This window comes from Electrophorus electricus, chromosome 2, assembly GCF_013358815.1.
Source record: "Electrophorus electricus isolate fEleEle1 chromosome 2, fEleEle1.pri, whole genome shotgun sequence".
Taxonomy (NCBI): Eukaryota; Metazoa; Chordata; class Actinopteri; order Gymnotiformes; family Gymnotidae; genus Electrophorus; species Electrophorus electricus.
In genome coordinates this window covers 21,627,126-21,647,907 of record NC_049536.1, presented here as the reverse complement: position 1 = coordinate 21,647,907, position 20,782 = coordinate 21,627,126, and the positions used below count along the sequence as shown (strand labels likewise).

The 20,782-nt window shown below is 41.9% G+C and overlaps 3 protein-coding genes across 14 annotated transcripts in view; all 3 read left to right on the top strand.

Annotated features, from left to right (window-relative positions):
• LOC113575558 (protein dachsous-like) overlaps positions 1-4,845 on the top strand; it is a 35,277-nt gene extending 30,432 nt beyond the window's left edge. The window contains exons 3-4 of the mRNA XM_035522515.1: positions 1,740-4,033; positions 4,834-4,845. Coding sequence (XP_035378408.1) covers positions 1,740-4,033; positions 4,834-4,845 — 2,306 coding nt within the window. The remainder of the gene's footprint in view (positions 1-1,739; positions 4,034-4,833) is intronic.
• LOC113577152 (protocadherin alpha-C2-like) overlaps positions 1-20,782 on the top strand; it is a 173,606-nt gene that overhangs the window by 117,980 nt on the left and 34,844 nt on the right. The window contains exon 1 of one of the 12 annotated variants that reach the window (XM_035521285.1): positions 4,999-7,422. The exons of the other annotated variants lie outside the window; for them this stretch is intronic. Within the exon in view, the coding sequence (XP_035377178.1) occupies positions 5,044-7,422 (2,379 nt within the window). The 5' untranslated portion in view covers positions 4,999-5,043. Of the gene's footprint in view, positions 1-4,998; positions 7,423-20,782 lie in introns of those variants that run through there. 12 annotated transcript variants of the gene reach the window in all.
• On the top strand, positions 7,968-10,445 carry LOC113575548 (protocadherin alpha-8-like). The gene has a single exon (XM_035521460.1). It carries the CDS (start codon positions 8,064-8,066, stop codon positions 10,443-10,445), a length of 2,382 nt encoding a protein of 793 aa, XP_035377353.1. The 5' UTR covers positions 7,968-8,063.

Below are 20,782 nucleotides of genomic sequence, written 5' to 3'. Positions count from 1 at the left end.
AAATGTGTAAAATTTTATAAGCCTGTGTTACTTACAATACGTATGCACTAGGGGGGGAAAGCATTAATACTACTGTTCTCTATAACCTGCAACGTTTCTACTTGGGGAACGTCTCTTGAAAGACGTTCCCTGCCTGTCTGTCAATTAATTTGCATGTGCACGCTGCTCGTAGGGTTAGCTAAGCGCGTGGTTTCTTGGGGAGAGTTAGAATGTAGGGAGGCCGGCCTCCTTCTGTGTCTAGGTCTGGCAAAGGTGCAATGAATGTGAAAATTGATTCACAATCAAGTAGATTTAACCCGGTCAATGTGTGAAAATATTAAGTGGTACATAATTTTTTTTATCCTCAATTTTTCTAAAGTCTCTGACCAAAACGGGGCCGTAACATTGTCATCAAAATGTATGACATGCTAGGAAACATGGAGTGTCTTCAGAGACATTTTGGCTGGGAAAACTGCCCTTCCAGTGTCGGCATTCTACAGGCTTGCTGAAGCTTGGCCTTCTGACTTGAAATGAGCCACCCAGTGTAGCCTTGCCCATTGTCCCCAAACACATACCTCCCCTCTAAATGTCTTTGATGGTGTTCTGAAGATCTCACATGCTGGTTTTATATTTTGGACGTGCCTGACAGCACATCTGTAGGGGCCTGGAACCATTTTGCTGACATTAGGACCACTAAGGCGACCCTGTCGTTCAAGTGGGGAGAGGGAACATAGTAACTTTACACTTTTGGAAGATAAAGTGTATGCTGGTGGTTGAGAGACAACAGGGTCAGCACTAAAGGCCTCCGTCTCTACAGAGGAGGATACTTCTTAATCAGGGTCGACCACAACAGTCTCCTCTGTCTCAGGCACATTCTCTTTATCATTTTCTCTTTGTCATTTTCACTGTCCAAGGACTGTGACAAAACCTCACATGACCATTTTCATACGAGAAAGAGAATACAGGGAGTGCACAGAGCCCTAAGACATACCAAAGTTCTCATGGGAATTGTTTGCCCCTCCCCCATGTCATATGACCTATGATTGGTTCTCATACTGCAGGTATGGTTTTGTTATTTGAGGGACCTAAAGCGGAGGGAAGTTTCTTGAAGGTTATAAAACTGTATGTTATAATGACCTCAGTATCATCCAAAACAATCAAAACAATATGTTTAAAATGTTTATATACCTTGTATGCTTTATACAGCAAGAACTGCTTGACACCAAAGAAAAAAACGGATGTATTCAAAATTTTGTACAGGATTTTGATAACATATTAATTTTATGTTTACCTTACTGTGTTCATCAAATTAGGAAAAGTCACTGTATTTGAAGCAAAAAAGCCAGTTATTTACCATGACAGCAATTAATAGGAACTATCTGTCTGTCTGTCTGTCCTGTCTGTCTGTCTGTCTGTCTGTCTGTCTGTCTGTGACATTTATTTCATGAGAACACAGTCCACAGTTCTCCACACGGTGTCCCTAGCATCCTGCTCTTCCAACGTTTACGCTTTCTTTTTGTGACTCCCTCCTTTCCTGAAACGTCCCTCCTCCACACTCAGGGCTTTGTTCGGGAGGGACTGCAACCCTGGTATTATGTTTTCAGTCTTAGTAAGACTATTGTAAATATTAGCGCTATGCAGACCTGTATTGCCCTTTTTCTCCAAATATATTTATAACGCTCGGGAATATGGCGACGACGAAGTGGAGTTCTTCTTTCTGGTGATACGTAGCATGTTATTGTGTTCCGTTTGGAGCGCAGTGGACGGGCAGATTGCATACGTTGTTTCTGAGGAGGTACGCCCAGGAACAGATGTTGGAAACCTTGCAAAGGATTTAAATCTGAATGCGCAAGACTTTGGACATCGTGGATTCGAAATCGTTCCGGGACCGAATAAGAGGTATTTTTATGTAAATTTAAAGACGGGGACGCTGCATGTTAAAGAGAGAATAGACAGAGACGAGATATGTAAGCGTGACGCGAAGTGTTCCCTGGAGTTAGAGGCCATTATTAACTCTCCACTGAATATGTATCGGTTTGAAGTTAACGTCGTAGATATAAACGACAATACACCAACGTTTCCGATGTCAACAACAGAGTTAAATATTTCTGAGTCAGCATTTTCAGGGGAGAGATTTCCATTACCGAGTGCGTTTGATTCAGATGTCGGCAGTAACTCGGTAAAGACCTACAAGCTCAGTGCGAATGATCACTTCACTCTGGATGTCCATAGCGAAGGGGAACACAGCCACTCTGTTGAATTAGTATTACAGAAGACTTTAGACCGAGAGAAAGAGCCCGTGATCCAGCTCACACTGACCGCAGTAGACGGAGGAAAACCTGCGCGATCCGGCACACTTCAGATAGTAGTAAATGTTGAGGACGTTAATGACAATGTTCCTGTGTTTAGTAGGACTATTTACAAAGCGCGTGTAACCGAAAACGCTCTCCATGGTACTTCTGTTATTGCAGTCCATGCTACCGATTTAGACGAGGACCAAAACGGTGAGATAAGCTATTCTTTTGTGAATCAAAACAATGACAAACAAGTCCAGGCATTCGCGATTGACTCGAAAACTGGACTAATTACTGTGCGAGGTGCTGTCGACTTTGAGACACAAAGCGCAGTTGAAATTCGTGTTCAGGCAAAAGATAAGGGACATAAGCCAAGAGCAGCGCTGTGTAAAGTGTTAGTGGAAATCGTTGACATTAATGATAACGCTCCCGATATATCAGTTAATTCTTTGGTTAATATGGTCAAAGAGGATGCAGCTGCCGGTACAATGGTGGGCTTGATAACGGTCAAAGATGGAGATGCGGGTAAAAACGGCGCCGTTATTCTTCAAATTCATGATTCTGTACCTTTCAAAATACAGAACACTTACAAAAATAAATATTCTTTAGTAGTCGATGGACCACTAGACAGAGAAAGCATGTCTCAGTACAACATCACTATCACAGCTGCTGATGGAGGGAGCCCGCCTCTCTCCAGCCAGACTGTAATTACCGTGCACGTTTCCGATGTGAATGACAACGCGCCAAGCTTCCCAGACTCTGTCATTAACGTTTCTGTGAAGGAGAACAGTCAGATTGGGACTGTCATTCATATAGTTACAGCTTTTGACCCGGATGTAGGCGATAATTCTAGAATAACTTATTCACTAATGGAAGGTCCGTTAACGTCCATGGTTAACATGAACCCTGACAACGGAGAGATCTACATGTTACAGTCTTTTAATTGTGAGGAAATTAAAACGTTTCAGTTGAAAGTTCAGGCCACAGACTCGGGTGTTCCCCCTCTGAGCGGTCACGTGGCTTTGAACGTTTTTGTTCTGGACGAGAATGACAACAAACCCATGATCCTCGCGCCGTATTCTGAACACGGTTCCGTTAACACAGAGAACCTTCCTTTCTCTGCTGACGCAGGATACTTCGTGGCCAAAATCAGGGCTGTAGACGCCGATTCTGGATATAATGCGCTTCTTTCTTATCACATGTCTGAACCTAAAGGAAACAACTTATTCCGCATCGGAACCAGCAGTGGGGAGATCAGGACTAAGAGGAGGATGAGTGACAATGACCTGAAAACACACCCCCTGGTCATTATGGTTTCTGATAACGGAGAGCCCTCACTGTCAGCGACTGTGTCTATTGATGTCGTGGTTGCTGAAAGCGGGAGTGACGTCCAAACAAAATTAAGACACGTGCCGATGAAGGAGGAGAGTTTCTCGGATTTAAATCTGTATTTGCTGATCGCCATTGTGTCGGTGTCAGTGATCTTTTTACTGAGCCTCATCAGTTTAATAGCTGTGAAATGCTACAGGACAGACGGCAGTTTCAGCAGGTACAGCGCCCCAGTGATCACCACCCACCCTGACGGGAGCTGGTCTTACTCCAAATCTACTCAGCAGTATGACGTGTGTTTTAGCTCCGACACACTGAAGAGTGACGTAGTAGTTTTCCCTGCTCCGTTTCCGCCTGCGGATGCGGAACTGATCAGTATTAATGGAGGGGACACTTTTAACAGAACCCAAACACTCCCTAATAAAGAGAAGGTAAGAGCCAAGAGAATTATATTTTTAAATTAATCCGAAATTCCTACTGATTGTAAACCGGTTCTGCTATGAAATAGGATGATATAGCAAAATGTTTATTGATATGATATATGTTGCCAACAAACTTTAATAGGTCATGTTTTTGTGTGATGAAGATAATTTCAAGTCATTAATTTTTATCCCTGGAGATATTTTTAGTCGCACACGCCACTCTGACACAATCTTGTAATAAATAAATAAATAAAATAAAATAAAATGTAAAATAATAATAATGATAATGATAATAATAATAATAATAATAATAAGTGCATTTTATGTTTAACATTAAAATCTAATTTTATTGTTCATTCAGACTTTTACTGTTCGTTATCATCTTGAAAGAATGGAAGACTGGAGCTAGTCAGTTGGATTTGCTTAATATTTTTTCTTTAACTGATTAACAGTAATGTTTAGTCTGTAGTAATGACATGTGTTTTTGGTCTTTATAAAATGGCGTTTGTTGCAAAGGGCTGTCTGTGGTAACTGCTTTTTATAACATACTATTTCAGCACATTTAATGCGTTGTTTTATGTATATCTCATATACAAACATATTTAAAATCTTATTAGGAACCTTTGACAGACGTTAGATTCTGGATGTTTTAACTATTCTTAAAGATAACGATACTAGCAAACATTACCGTTCCATTTCAATTTTGACCCATTGTATTCAGTTTCTTTCTTTCTTTCCATCTTTCTATCTTTCTTTCCTTCTTTCTTTCGTCAGTAATATTTTAACTGTATTGTAATGTGTCGTTGTAGTCCTCCACATGATGTCACTAGCTTCACGCGCTGAGTAACATATTCTCATCCTTCTCGACGCTCCTTCTGCAGTCGTGTATTGTCTGGTGGAGGGCTTTGTTCAGGACACGCCATTGTGCACAGACTCAGTTTAAGAGGGGTTCGATCGAATGGTCGCTTTTACATATAGTTTATGGATGGATTTTCACCGACCTGCGCTGTTGAGGTAACATGGATTATACGCGAGGACAAATATTTCAGTCGTGGATATGTTTTTCTCTGCTTTTCCACTGCTGGAGTATCACGGATGGACAGATTGTGTACTCCATGTCAGAAGAGGCAAAACCAGGCACTATAATCGGAAATTTATCAAAGGATTTAAACATTAATTTGCAAGACATTGAACGCCGAGGACTTCAGATCGTTTCGGCAGATAATAAGAGGTATTTCGATTTGAATATGAAGACTGGTGTTCTTCACGTTAAGAACATAATCGATAGAGAAGAACTATGCGAACAAACAAAGAAATGCTCTTTAGTGTTAGAAGCTATTGTTAATTCACCACTGAATATTTATCGATTAGAACTGAATATATTAGACATTAACGACAATCCTCCAAAATTTCGGTCGCCAGTGACGGAGTTAAGTATTGCTGAATCTGCGTTTCCGGGCGAGAGATTTCCTCTACCGAGTGCGTTTGATGCGGATGTCGGCAGTAACTCAGTAAAAGGCTACAAGCTGAGTCCAAATGAACACTTTTCTTTGGATGTACAGAGCGGAGGAGAACAAAGTGTCTCCGCTGAGTTAGTGCTGCAGAAAGCTTTAGATCGAGAGAAACAGCCCGTGATTCACCTCACACTGACCGCAATAGACGGAGGAAAACCTCCAAGATCCGGAACGATGCAGATTGTTGTAAATGTAGAGGATGTTAACGATAACATTCCGGTTTTTAATCAGTCTCTTTATAAAGCTCGCGTGAATGAGGGCGCACCTCCTGGTACAACCATAATCAAAGTGCACGCAAGTGATTTGGATGAGGGCCTTAATGGTGAAATTACTTATGCATTTTATAACCACGACAATGACCCAGACGCGAATGCTTTTTCTATCAATTCGGAAACGGGAGATATTATAATAAACAGTAATATTGACTATGAGAGGGAAAATGCTATTGAGATTCGTGTTCAGGCTAAAGACGGGGGACAGAAACCAAGAGCTGCACACTGTAAAGTATTGGTCGAAATCATAGATATCAATGACAATACACCAGAAATATCCATTACATCTTTGGTGAATACGGTTAGGGAGGATGTTCAGATTGACACACCTGTCGGAATGGTGACAGTGATTGATAAAGACTCTGGCAAAAATGGCCAAGTAAAGTTGAAAATATTGGGATCTGTCCCGTTTAAAATAGAGAGTTCGTATAAGAACTATTATACTTTAGTGGTCAATGGTCCTCTAGACAGAGAGAGTGCGTCTCAGTATAATGTAACTCTCATAGCGGCTGACGAAGGAACGCCGTCTCTGTCCACCACCAGTGTCATTACTGTACACGTTTCTGACGTGAATGACAACGCGCCGCGCTTTCTAGATCCCGTAATTAATGTTTATGTAAAAGAGAACAGTCAGATCGGAGCTGTTATTTATACAGTATCTGCTTTTGATTTTGACTCAGGTAATAATGCCAGGATAACATATTCGTTACTAGAAAGTTCTAAAAGCTATCCGGTAACGTCAATGGTTAACATAAATGCGGACAGTGGTGATATCCACTGTTTACACTCTTTTAACCATGAGGAAATTAAAATGTTTCAGTTTAAGGTTAAGGGCACCGATTCTGGTGTTCCTTCATTGAGCAGTAACGCAACTGTGAACGTTTTTATCCTGGATGAAAATGACAATAGTCCTGCGATTCTCGCGCCCTATTCTGAACTTGGCTCCGTTAACACGGAAAACATTCCATATTCCGCTGAAGCGGGTTATTTCGTCACCAAAATCAGAGCTGTGGACGCCGATTCTGGATATAATGCGCTGCTTTCTTATCACATATCAGAACCTAAAGGAAACAACCTCTTCCGAATCGGAACTAGCAGTGGGGAGATCAGGACTAAGAGGAGAATGAGTGACAATGACCTGAAAACACACCCCCTGGTCATTATGGTTTCTGATAACGGAGAGCCCTCACTGTCCGCGACTGTGTCTATTGATGTCGTGGTTGTTGAAAGCGGGAGTGACATCCAAACAAAATTAAGACACGTTCCGATGAAGGATGAGAGTTTCTCGGATTTAAATCTGTATTTGCTGATCGCCATTGTGTCGGTGTCAGTGATCTTTTTACTGAGCCTCATCAGTTTGATAGCTGTGAAATGCTACAGGACAGACGGCAGTTTCAGCAGGTACAGCGCCCCAGTGATCACCACCCACCCTGACGGGAGCTGGTCTTACTCCAAATCTACTCAGCAGTATGACGTGTGTTTTAGCTCCGACACACTGAAGAGTGACGTAGTAGTTTTCCCTGCTCCGTTTCCGCCTGCAGATGCGGAACTGATCAGTATTAATGGAGGGGACACTTTTAACAGAACGCAAACACTCCCTAATAAAGAGAAGGTAAGAATGTATTAGGATACAACTGCTGTCAAGTTACTGTATTTCTCTGTTAATGATATTGTAAAAATATTTAGAAACACTTCTTTTCAATGTTTGTTGTACCCTGTCTACGCTTGAATGTCTACTGCGTATAATATACTGCATATACTGTGCCTACACGTCATGTCTTGTGTGGTTCTCTCCATGGTGCTGAAATCCTAAAGCGCATATATTATTCAGTGACTTTTTAAAATTTAAGTTCTGTCTTTAAAAAAAAAAAACAGGGTCGGTTCTTAGATCAAGGAGGTTTTATGTTTGTTCCTGATATGATTTTACGTTTCATAACGCCCTGACGATACGCTTGAAGTTGATTGAGAATCTATATATGCGCAGATTTTTGCAAGTTTAAAGAAACTGATATGGCTGTTTTTCTAGCGTTGGCACTTGTAGTTGTCCGCGTGATGTCACTAGGTTCCCAGTCTAAAGCTTTGTCTGCTACGCTCCTCCTTGTTTTACGTCAGGGCAACGTGACTGCTGGACACAGGGCTTTGTTTGCAATACGCCATTGTGCTCGCACGCCGAATAAATGTGAATGCAGCAGTCTTTTTCAGCTATGCACCTGTGTTTTTGCCTTGTTAACATAATTGTAGTACTGAGATAAAATGGCTACATTGGTGGGACAAAGGTTTCAGTGGTGGATATGGTATTCTCTGTTGCTTCAGTTCTGGAGAGCTGTGGATGGCCAGATTGTGTATTCCATTTCGGAAGAGGCAAGCCCCGGCACGACGGTGGGAAACTTAGCGAAGGATTTACAACTAAATGTTCAGGACCTTGAAACCCGAGGATTCCATATAGTTACCGAGGCTTATAAGAGGTATTTCGATCTGAATCTGAAAACTGGTATTGTCAGTGTTAAAGAGAGGCTAAACAGGGAAAAGCTTTGTGAATTTAATACAAAATGTTCTATAGCTTTAGAAGCTGTCGGTAAGTCACCATTTAACATTTATCGGTTTGAGGTGAACGTGTTGGATATTAACGACAATTCACCAGTATTTCGGCAGTCAGAGACGATTTTAAATATATCGGAATCAGCATTTTCAGGGGAAAGATTCGCCTTACCGATTGCATATGATGCGGATGTAGGAAGTAATTCGGTAAAGAGCTACAAGCTGAGCTCAAACGAACACTTTTCCCTGGATGTACATAGCGGAGAGCAGAGCGTGTCTGCTGAGTTAGTGCTACAGAAAGCTTTAGACCGAGAGAAGCAGCCTGTAATCCAGCTAACACTGACCGCAGTAGACGGTGGGAAACCTGCCAGATCAGGAACGATGACTATTGTTATAAACGTGCTGGATGTTAACGATAATATTCCGGTTTTCAGTAAATCCCTATATAAGGCTCGAGTTCACGAGAATGCACAGCCCGGTACTCCTGTAATTACTGTGCATGCTAGTGACTCTGATGAGGGTATGAACGGCGATATTATTTATACATTTGTTAACCACGACAATGGCAATGTAAACGCATTCGCAATACATCCAGAAAAAGGGGAAATTGTAGTGACCGGCGATATAGATTATGAACGAAAAAATGCAGTAGAACTTCGAGTGCAGGCGAAGGACAAGGGTCATAATCCAAGAGCTGCACTCTGTAAGGTCTTAGTAGAAATCATTGACGTTAACGATAATATCCCTGAAATATCGGTAACGTCGTTAGTTAGCACGATTAGAGAGGATGCACCGGTTGAAACTACGGTTGGTATGATTACGGTGATCGATAATGATGCTGGTAAAAACGGACAAGTAACCCTGGACGCCATAGGATCTGTTCCTTTTAAGATACAGAAGTCCTATAAGAATTATTATACATTAGTTGTAAATGGACCCCTCGACAGAGAAAGCGCATCTGAACATAAGATCATTATTACAGCTGCTGACGGAGGGACGCCGCCTCTGTCCAGCACCAGTGTCATTACGGTACACGTTTCTGACGTGAACGACAACGCGCCGCGCTTTGCAGAGACAACCCTTAACGTCTACGTAAAAGAGAACAATCCAGTGGGAGCTGTTGTTTATACAGTTTCTGCTTTTGATTCTGATGTAGGCGATAATGCCAGGATAACTTATTCAATACAAAGCTCAAAAAAGTCTCCCATAACATCTATTTTTAATATCAATTCTGACAGTGGAAATATCCATAGTTTGCAGTCTTTTAACTATGAGGAAATCAAAACTTTTCAGTTTAAGGTTCAGGCTAATGACGCTGGTGTTCCTCCTCTGAACAGTACAGTGACTCTGAATGTGTTTATCTTGGATGAGAATGACAACAGTCCGGGGGTTCTCGCGCCGTATTCGGAACACGGCTCCGTTAACACAGAGAACATTCCATATTCCGCTGAAGCGGGTTATTTCGTCACCAAAATCAGAGCTGTGGACGCCGATTCTGGATATAATGCGCTTCTTTCTTATCACATTTCTGAACCCAAAGGAAACAACTTATTTCGCATCGGAACCAGCAGTGGGGAGATCAGGACTAAGAGGAGGATGAGTGACAATGACCTGAAAACACACCCCCTGGTCATTATGGTTTCTGATAACGGAGAGCCCTCACTGTCAGCGACTGTGTCTATTGATGTCGTGGTTGCTGAAAGCGGGAGTGACATTCAACCAAAATTAAGACACGTGCCGATGAAGGATGAGAGTTTCTCGGATTTAAATCTGTATTTGCTGATCGCCATTGTGTCGGTGTCAGTGATCTTTTTACTGAGCCTCATCAGTTTGATAGCTGTGAAATGCTACAGGACAGACGGCAGTTTCAGCAGGTACAGCGCCCCAGTGATCACCACCCACCCTGACGGGAGCTGGTCTTACTCCAAATCTACTCAGCAGTATGACGTGTGTTTTAGCTCCGACACACTGAAGAGTGACGTAGTAGTTTTCCCTGCTCCGTTTCCGCCCGCAGATGCGGAACTGATCAGTATTAATGGAGGGGACACTTTTAACAGAACACAAACACTCCCTAATAAAGAGAAGGTAAGATCTTGAAGAATAGGCCTAAACTTGTACTGGAATATAGGTCTGTCTATATAATGTTGGTGGACTATTGTGCGTGTGCTGATATTTGCTATAGCCTATGCATTGTAGTTTATGGTACTACTGCTAATACTACGACTAATAATAGCAGCAACAGTAATACATCTCTCTTTTGCTGGCACTGCTCGTGCATCTTAATACTGTCCTCACTGCTACAGGAAACATTATTTTCTTTAGTAAAATCTTCTGTCCGATGTGTTTTCTTTATAAGGTGGGAATGTTTGTGCTGACGATGGGTTTCTGTAAGACTCCCTTCCCATACCTCTGACATTTTTTATTTTTATTTTTATTTTTTTATTTTTTTGCGAACTTGTTTAAACCTCTTGGTGTCACTAGCGAAGCTCTACAGTACGCTACAATTCATGCACGTTTGGCACCTCCTCATCTTTGAGCGGAGCACTGCTCATGCGCTTTGTTCTTCTTCTTTTTGTCCAGAAGGGCTTGTAGCTTACGAAAAAGTGTGTCACACGGATAAAGCATTCATTGCTAACATCTTTGTTTTTTGTTTCCGGCTTTTCGGTCTCCTCGGTAGTCACAATGGATATCCAGAGCGATTGTTTCACGACTGTTGTTTTAATGATTTTACTAAGCTTCGCGGACCACCTTGCTTTGGCTCAAGTCTCGTATTCGGTATCAGAGGAGGTAAATACTGGGACGTTTGTTGGAAATATCGCGAAGGATCTTAATCTCAACGTGAACGAACTGGAATCACGCATGTTTCACATCGTCTCCGTTTCTGGGAAAATATATTTTGAGGTTAATTTGAAAACAGGGGCATTGTTCGTCCACGAGAGGCTCGACAGAGAAGCGCTTTGCCCTGCCTCCTCTCAGTGTTCAATGAATTTAGAAGCTGTTGTTAATAATCCGTTAAATTTGTTTCGCATTGAGGTAAACGTATTAGATATAAATGACAATGCGCCTTCCTTTCGCGTTAAATCAAAGCATTTTAACATCTCAGAATTTGCCTTCGTTGGGGACAGATTTCAGTTGCCGAGAGCCTCAGACCCTGATGTGGGCAGTAACTCTGTCAGGAGCTACAAGCTGAGCCCGAACGAACACTTCTCCCTTGACGCGCAGAGCGGTAGGGAACAGAGTGTTTCTGCCGAGTTAGTACTGCAGAAGGCTTTAGACCGAGAGAAACAGTCCGTGATCCGCCTCACACTGACCGCTGTAGACGGCGGAAAGCCACCGAGATCTGGTACAGTGCAGATAGTGGTGAATGTGCAAGACGTTAACGATAACGCGCCAGTGTTTAGCAGGTCTCTCTATAAAGTACGTGTTATTGAGAATGCTCCTTTTGGAACACTGGTCATTTCTCTGAATGCGACTGATGCAGACGAGGGAATAAACAGCCAAATAGTTTATTCTTTGGTCAACCAGGATAGCGATGAGAAAAACAGTGGCATATTCAATATTAATACCGAGTCCGGAGAGGTTACTGTGCAAGGCGTAATTGATTTTGAGGCACAAAATGCTTACGAAATTCACGCGCAGGCAAAAGACGGAGGGCTGAGTCCTCGCGCAACTCACTGTAAAGTGTTAATTGAGGTTATAGACGTTAACGACAATGCTCCTGAGATATCGTTGACATCACAGATAAATGCGGTAAGGGAAGATGCCAAAAAAGGCACCACTGTCGCTTTAATAACGATATCTGATAAAGATTCTGGGAAGAATGGCAACGCACGTGGCACGTTATCTGGTAACGTTCCATTTAAATTGCAGATTTCTTATAAGAACTATTATTCCATTGTGGTAGATGGATGCTTAGACAGAGAGCGCGAAGCTCAATATAACGTCACCATCGTAGCTACAGACGAAGGAACGCCACCTCTTTCTAGTAGTCGGATCCTTACTGTTCAAGTATCAGATGTTAATGACAATGCGCCGCGTTTTCCAGATCACGTGGTCGATGTGTTCGTGAAAGAAAATGGTCCCCAAGGGCAAACGATTCATACAATGTCCGCTACTGATCCAGATTTAGACGAGAATTCCAAAATTACTTATGAATTATTAGACTCATCCCACAAGACCACCCCTGCATTTAGTGTTAATGCTGATAATGGTGAAATATACACCCTCAAGTCATTTAATTATGAGGAAATTAAAATATTTCAATTTAAAATTCAGGCCACCGACATAGGAGTTCCTCCACTGAGCAGTAACGTGACTGTGAACGTTTTTATCCTGGATGAGAATGACAACAGTCCGATGGTTCTTTCACCTTATTCCGAACACGGCTCCATTAACACTGAGAATCTTCCTTATTCCGCTGAAGCGGGTTACTTCGTGGCGAAGATTAGGGCTGTAGATGCCGATTCTGGTTATAATGCGCTGCTTTCTTATCACATCTCTGAACCTAAAGGAAACAGTCTTTTCCGCATTGGAACCAGCAGTGGGGAGATCAGGACTAAGAGGAGGATGAGTGACAATGACCTGAAAACACACCCCCTGGTCATTATGGTTTCTGATAACGGAGAGCCCTCACTGTCAGCGACTGTGTCTATTGATGTCGTGGTTGTTGAAAGCGGGAGTGACATCCAAACAAAATTAAGACACGTGCCATTGAAGGAGGAGAGTTTCTCGGATTTAAATCTGTATTTGCTGATCGCCATTGTGTCGGTGTCAGTGATCTTTTTACTGAGCCTCATCAGTTTGATAGCTGTGAAATGCTACAGGACAGACGGCAGTTTCAGCAGGTACAGCGCCCCCAGTGATCACCACCCACCCTGACGGGAGCTGGTCTTACTCCAAATCTACTCAGCAGTATGACGTGTGTTTTAGCTCCGACACACTGAAGAGTGACGTAGTAGTTTTCCCTGCTCCGTTTCCGCCTGCGGATGCGGAACTGATCAGTATTAATGGAGGGGACACTTTTAACAGAACACAAACACTCCCTAATAAAGAGAAGGTAAGGATTGTGAGTCCCTGTCTGTTTTGGTGCATTTTTATTTGATATATTTTTAATGACTTAGAAACAAAGTTTTCATCAGCTCAGTTCTTTCAAGTTTCTTTCCACTTTTGGAAGCCTGTAACCGCTGTCCATGGTGCTGAATAACATGACTGTATCTCCATCAATACTTGGTCCTCTTGGGTTCATTTTTTTCGTGTATTAAACCATCTTATCTGGTCTTTAGCATCTTGGTGACATTTTTGAAAGTCTGTGGCATGAACAGCCTTTTGGTTTACTTTGTGTTATCTTGTAATAGACGTGAGCCTCTCAAATGACTCTTCTGCAGTGCTTTATGCATATGAGGCCTTGCTCAACATATTGTGTCTCTTACCGTTTTGCTTGTGTCTGATTAATCAATCTTACCATTCCCACATTTGTGTTGTTTTACTGAATACTCTCTCCTCTCTGTTTTTTCTCTCCCCTCACTGTCTGTCTTCACCTCTCTTTTCTCTTTCTCTTTGTGTGAATGCCTGCATGCCTGGTGCTGGATGGTGCTCTGTCCCGGGCGCTCTGTCCCGGGTGTTACCCTCTCTCCCCTTCCTGCACCTGGGGATTGTGGTTTCTGGTTGAGAGTACACTGTGCACAAATGGCTGCTGCTTCTCCCCAGTGTGTTGGCTGGATGTAAAAGCTGTGTGTTGATTGCACTGGGCTCTGAGATAGGTGCTACATAACATAACTTCTCTCTCTCTCGCTCTCTCTCTCTCTCTGAACATATGTCTGGATAAGTAATATATTTTCACACTGTTAAGATATTCCAGCCAGCTTTTATATATATTAGGGTGTAATCCCTGTCTCTTTGCTTCGTTGCTCTAACTGCTAACTGGAGTGCACTCCCTCAGCAGCCTTCCCCTACACCATTACTATCACTGTTTCAGAACAAGGAGACGGGAACAGAAGTTCCCCTCCCCCCTCGCTGGGTTTGCGGCTGCCTGAGGCTTTGGCTGCGTCGCGTTCTTTATAGATACATGGAGGCAGAGCCATAGTGAGACAACAAATGACCACATCTGAGGTGAACGTTTGTGTGTACACACTATAGCTCTCGCCAGTGTTGCCCAGAGTTTCCATGGTGCATTGTTTATTTTGCTAAATCCTCTGTAAAATTTAGGAGGGAATATTTAGGAGGCTTTGGAGCTGAGGGGAATTGTAGTGTAGGAGCAGTCTTTTTTGTGTTGTGTTTAATTCTGTTTTCCGGACAGAAGCTTGTCCTTGTAATGCACTCTGCAGGTCAGCTTTGCATCAGAGAGTGTTGTCATTGTCAAGGGTGGGTTGGTTCCGTAAACTGCTGCTGTGCTGGTCTGTGAGGATGATGGGGGAGGGGGAACACACACACACACACACACACACACACGGAAGGGAAAGGTGTGGGTGGGGGAGGAGCCGGTATATTTCCGTTCATCTCTGCAGCACCAGGAGTTCATTGCCTGCAGGCTGAGCTCACATCTCTGACATCATCACCATCTCTCAAACCTAAACGCAGTTTCCTGTGCCAACGTGGATGGGAAACATTCAGCAAACAAATGCACATTTGAATGTGCATGCTGCCATCTTTGAGTGTTCATCCGTGTGTATTTAAATAGATAATAGTTTTGTTCTCTGGCTCTGTATTTCAGCACTTATTTCACTATGGTTTCCTCTTGGCTCACTAAGTTATGCTGCATGATGGAGTGCAACGAATTTTCAATTTCATAAGCACATTACCCAGGGAAATGCAGCCCAGCTAAGTGCCGTACATTCAGCAGTAATCCGCAGGCACAGTGAAGGGATTGCGAGGAAGAGAGAAGCAATGAGAGAAGGGCACTCTGTATATGAGTTTAACATCAGCCATGTCCCAAACACAGCCACCAGCAAATGATCACAAGCTTTGTGGCCCCATCACATGTATTGATTCTATAATCACCTGAATAAAGGGTAGCATATAAATGAATATATATGATATAAACGAAGTGACATTGTACGCATCCATTCTCCTCCTTTTTTCTTTTGTATTCCTGTGCTGTACTTTAGCAAAGGGGTGTGGTCTTTCTGTCTCTGTCTCTCTCTCTCTCTCTCTCTCTCTCACCCTCCCTCATTCCCTCTCTCCCGCTCTCTCGCTCTCTTTCCCTCCCTCCCTCCTGCTCTCGCTCTCTCTGAGTGGGTGTGGGCATAATGCAGCATTGGCTGGCTGGGTAGGAAACGGAGCCCTGTTGTCATGACAACTGAAGGTGATTTAGGGTGTTTCTGAGAGAAGGATAAAATGTCAGGATTTAAGAAGGGTCATGTAAAAACCACATGTACCATCATTTTGTCAAATTAGTCAGAGTGAGACTGATTTATTATTATAACTATTTATTATTTTCCATCCTTATTATTTATTTATTTTCATTTCTTTTCACTTCTTCCAATTATTATTATTTCAGACCAATTGCAGTTCTCTACAAGTTCTTTATCATAACTCCTAATTTCCATAATTACAAAGGTGGTAATGTTGCGTTATGTTCAAGTCATAATACTGCTTTAGCAATACTATAATTGTATATGGTCATGTCAATAAAGCAAACCGAACTGAACTAAGAGAGAATGAGAGCAAAGGTAAGAGAGACTAATAGAAATGGTAATTTTATCTGAAAAAGGAAAAAAAGAATACATTAGCATGTGGGTGCTGTTTAAAGGCAGTCCATGAGAGAGATCAGGTAGTGAGTTAACTGGGAGGGATGGGATTCGAAAATGGGAAAGTAACACAGACTATTAAGGAAAGTCACAAAATGATTCCCTCTTAGGGAGTTAATGGGAGTGTAGGGGCCTCTGGGAATTTTAGCATTGATTAAACATGACAGAGGTTATCATTTTTCTCTGTGTGTGTGTGAGAGAGAGGGAGTGTGCGTGTGTGAGAGAGAGAGAGAGAGAGAGAGGTGTGTGTGTGAGAGAGAGGGAGTGAGAGAAAGAGAGAGTGTGTGTGTGTGTGTGTGAGAGAGAGAGAGAGAGAGAGAGAGGTGTGTGTGTGAGAGAGAGAGAAAGAGAGAGAGGTGTGTGTGTGTGTGTGTGTGAGAGAGAGGGAGTGAGAGAGGTGTGTGTGTGAGAGAGAGAGAGGTGTGTGTGAGAGAGAGAGAGAGAGAGAGAGAGAGTGAGTGTGTGTGTGAGAGAGAGAGAGAGAGAGAGAGTGTGTGTGTGTGTGTGAGAGAGAGAGAGAGAGAGAGTGTGTGTGTGTGTGTGTGTGTGTGAGAGAGAGTGAGTGTGTGTGTGTGAGAGAGAGAGAGAGAGAGAGAGAGAGTGTGTGTGTGTGTGTGTGTGTGAGAGAGAGAGAGAGAGTGTGTGTGTGTGTGTGAGAGAGAGAGAGAGAGAGAGAGGTGTGTGTGTGTGAGAGAGAGAGAGAGAGAGAGAGAAAGAGAGAGTGTGTGTGTGTGTGTGTGTGTGTGTGTGTGTGTGTGTGTGTGTGTGTGAGAGAGTGTGTGTGTGTGTGTGTGTGTGAGAGAGTGTGTGTGTGTGTGTGTGTGTGTGAGAGAGAGGGAGTGAGAGAGTGAGAAGCGGCAGATGAGGAGAAGTGAACAGCTGGCAGCGGCTGTTAACTTTGGTTTCATGGCTTTTACACACAAATGCACATGCTCACAAATGCAGCTAACAAAAGCAGAAGCATCCTGTGGCCTGTGTCGCGGGACTCGTGGAATGCCTGGACTGCATAATAGCGCTGCCCTTCCCTGGCAGCCTGGCACTTTGGGGACTTTGAAGGATTTTGAAGGACAGTCCATGCTGATTCAGCAGGGTTTAGAAGAACCCCAGAGATGGATGATGGGGTGTTACGTTTTGTCATGTCACGCTACCTGTTCTGATTGAGCGCTGTAACGGTTAAAATACAAAGCACGTTGGGATTACAGATCAGAGAGTGCTGTGTACATCTTATTACATTTTAGAGACCTATTCTGCTATTTAATCTGTTTATTTTTATGTGAAATATTTCCAGGCAGGCATTTAAACACTCATTTTTCCATTATATTGTGTTACTTTTTGTGGGAGCCAAAACACGTTATACACGTGTGTGATATTTGTATATCTAAGTGTCATTATTTATATGATGTAAGAAGCTTATAAGGCACAGTAGCATTATCATAATTAGTAGAGTTCTGAAGTTATTGTTTAATACATAATAATCATATAGATGACAAATAAAAGCTGTATTCGTAATGTACAGGTAATGGGGTTAGGATGCCTTTCTGTATGATAGTAGTTTTTGATACCGTCACGTTAAGACACATCAGTTTTGTGGATTCAGTCTGACTTTAATGAGTAAGTGGGAAGCTTTGGCCTCAGTGTCACTGTTTTCTTACTGTGTTACATTTTGTGTTGGGAGCAATTTAGCATTTTTTAAATGTATTCCATTAGTTATACAGTTTGGAATAAACTCTTTCTTAGTCCTTCTTCCTTCTTTATGTATTTCTTTTTACATTCTGTCCTGGGAAGTTGATTCCTGGGCAAGTGCATTCTACCTCAGAAACATCCATCATCTCCCACACTAATCAGACCTGGTAGAATACACTAGATTTATAACACACTTACTTTGAGTATCAACATGAAGACTGCATTGGGTGGTCATATTATTATTATTATTATTATTATTATTATTATTGTTTTTGCATCAAACGCATCTTTATGCAACAGTGTGTAACCTGGAACCACCTATATGTCAGTAGTTACTTCTATATACTTATATACTTTTAAACAGTTTGCTAATAACTGGAATATTTGCAAGTTTTTCTTATGAAAATATCAGTACAGTTTTTCTTTCCATTTTTGTTCATTCTTTCTCAAATCTACAATCAAATGTATTCAAATTTTAAATTATATAAAAGAGCAAATAGCATTGTACAATAATTATCACCATTGTACTGTAACATCACAGTTCATAACTTTCTATAGCAAAACTCTTTGTGTGTGTGTGTGTGTGTGTGTGTGTGTGTGTGTGTGTGTGTGTGTGTGCTGGTCGCCTCTTCCTGTTGACCCTTCTGGGTTCAGGCAGGGTCTCAGGACAAATATACATGTTACATAAATATGGTTCTCAGGAAAGTTCTTATTTGGCCAGGAGTATGTTCGCTAAATATGATGATCCAAACAGGCAGTCTAGCATAACGCTTTAGGTAAATGTTGGAGGAGGCTTTGATTTTCTTTTATGTAATCTGTTGTGTATTCGTAGTAGCTGTGAAGATGCTAAGTTCAAGCACAAGAGTGAAGCTCAAAAACAAAGAAAAACACAAGCAGTTGGCTGAATTAAACAGACTTCCTGGATGCTTACTTCAAAAAAAAAGGAGAAGCTTAATGGTTTGGCCTTGTCTGTCTATTGGAAATTAACTGAGACATCAAAATACATTGTTAGCAAGTAAATAAGTAGATTTCCTCACTTGTATTCATTTATATATATATATATATATATATAATATATATATATATATATATATATATATATATATATATATATATATATATACACACACTATACTGTAGCTACCAGTCAGCTTGCAGAGGTTTTCTACAATCCAGGTTGGTTTCAGGTCTTTTGTCTTCTCTGATACTCACCGGGAAGTGTGTTCATCTTGATCGTGCTTTTTGGTAGGCACTAGGATGGAACAGTAATGCCACATGTGAAGGGAAATTCTGTCAAATATATGTCTTTATTGGAGGGAGCTCAGGCTTAGTTTTTTTTTGGATGCTGCTCTCCGTTATCATTTTTTTTTCTATAGCTTCACATGCCCTGAATGTGTTCAGGGCCACTACTGATGAGGGTCCACTACAGAGCTGCATGTCTCATGCGTAGCTGCTGCTAATGTCACCTGCCACATGTAATGTTGGGCCATACTTGGCTGGTTTGTTAGGCCTGTGTTGTCTCAATGAGCAAAATTATATTTACTCATGGGTAAATGTTTTAGTTCTTGCCACAGAGAAGCCATGTCTCTGGGGAGCAGCGTGATAAAGTACAGCACAAACAGTCAGTGTGTGTGTGTGTCTGTGTGTGTGTGTGTGGAATGGCCGGGTGTCAGGGGAGGGGTGTGTGTGTGCATGAGTAAGTGTGAACATAGAAAAACTGCATTTAGTGCTGGGTAAAATTTTACCTAAATGTAAAAGCTGTCCACAAAAACACTGATTTTAAATAAATATTAACACAAATCACAGGAAGTCATTTCCCCTCAAGAGAGAATAAATGAACACACAAAACAAACAAATGTTTTGTGTGTTCATTCATTCTCTCTTGAGAGGAAACGAAAAGCAATTTGCTCAGAAATACGGTTAAAATTTCAACTCTTAGATCAAAAATGACCCAAAAGAACAGGAGGGTTAAACTGGAAGCCTAATAAGTTTTAAAGTTCATCAATAAATGTTTGAAATACTGTGTGAATATATACTGTGGATTACAATAATTACACTCAAGAATGATAGAATGACTTATGAAAGCTGCTCTTATGTGGTTTTATTCACCTTTGTGGCATTACCAGTACATAGACATTCTGCTTAGTTGATCTTTCCCTAAAGATATGGCATCCATGTGTTTTCACAGGCAGCATCATGCTTAGATTTTAATGGATGTAGCCTGGAACTAATGCATTACCACAAATGTGACTCTCAGGTAAATTAGTCCCATCTCTGAATGCGCCAGTTATTAAAACTTACTGTTTAATTTACAAATTGGTCTACTTTGACAGTATAAACATATTCTAAAATATAGACTGTTTATTTATTGACTGCCTGAATAACTGGATTTAGACATTGTGTGTTTTGAGTGAGTAGGTTTTCACTTCTTTTTTCCTATTACGGGGAAACATTTAGTGACCCTAAAAGTGCTAGACAAACCGATTAAGGCCATTAAGGCAAGATCGTTCGTCCTACTGTAAGTTACAAAACTGGCAGTTATCTTGTTGATGTCCCTGGACTGAGATCTGATCCCTGGCGATGTCTATACCAGCACTGCTAAAATAGGGGCAGCGAACGGAGCTGACGGAAGCAGAGACTGACCTGAAGGGGACAGCAAGGTCATGCTGGATCATGTAAAGGACGCTAGAAAATTTGGCAAATGTTTGTAGGAAAGAAAAAGAGATGGAGAGGCTAATAAAGTAGGATAGGACTGGGAGAGAGAGAGAGAGATAGAGAGAGAGAGAGAGAGAGAGAGAGGGAGAGGGTAATGGAATCAGTCAATAAAAGGGTCATGGAAGCGCACTTTATCTCTCCTTCCCTCCCTCCTTTCTCCTCGTCTTTGGCTTTCTGGTGCCATGCGCTCACTTGCGTGGTACCTCTCTCCTGTAGTACCACTCTGCACCCACAGAGGGCTGACTTTAACTGTGTTAGGGTTGGCTGCTTTCTGCCTCTGTTAGGGAAATG

What these genes read in the sequence shown, in the direction of transcription:
- LOC113575548 (XM_035521460.1), top strand. Translation starts at nt 8,064, where the DNA reads ATGGCTACATTGGTGGGACAAAGGTTTCAGTGGTGGATATGGTATTCT.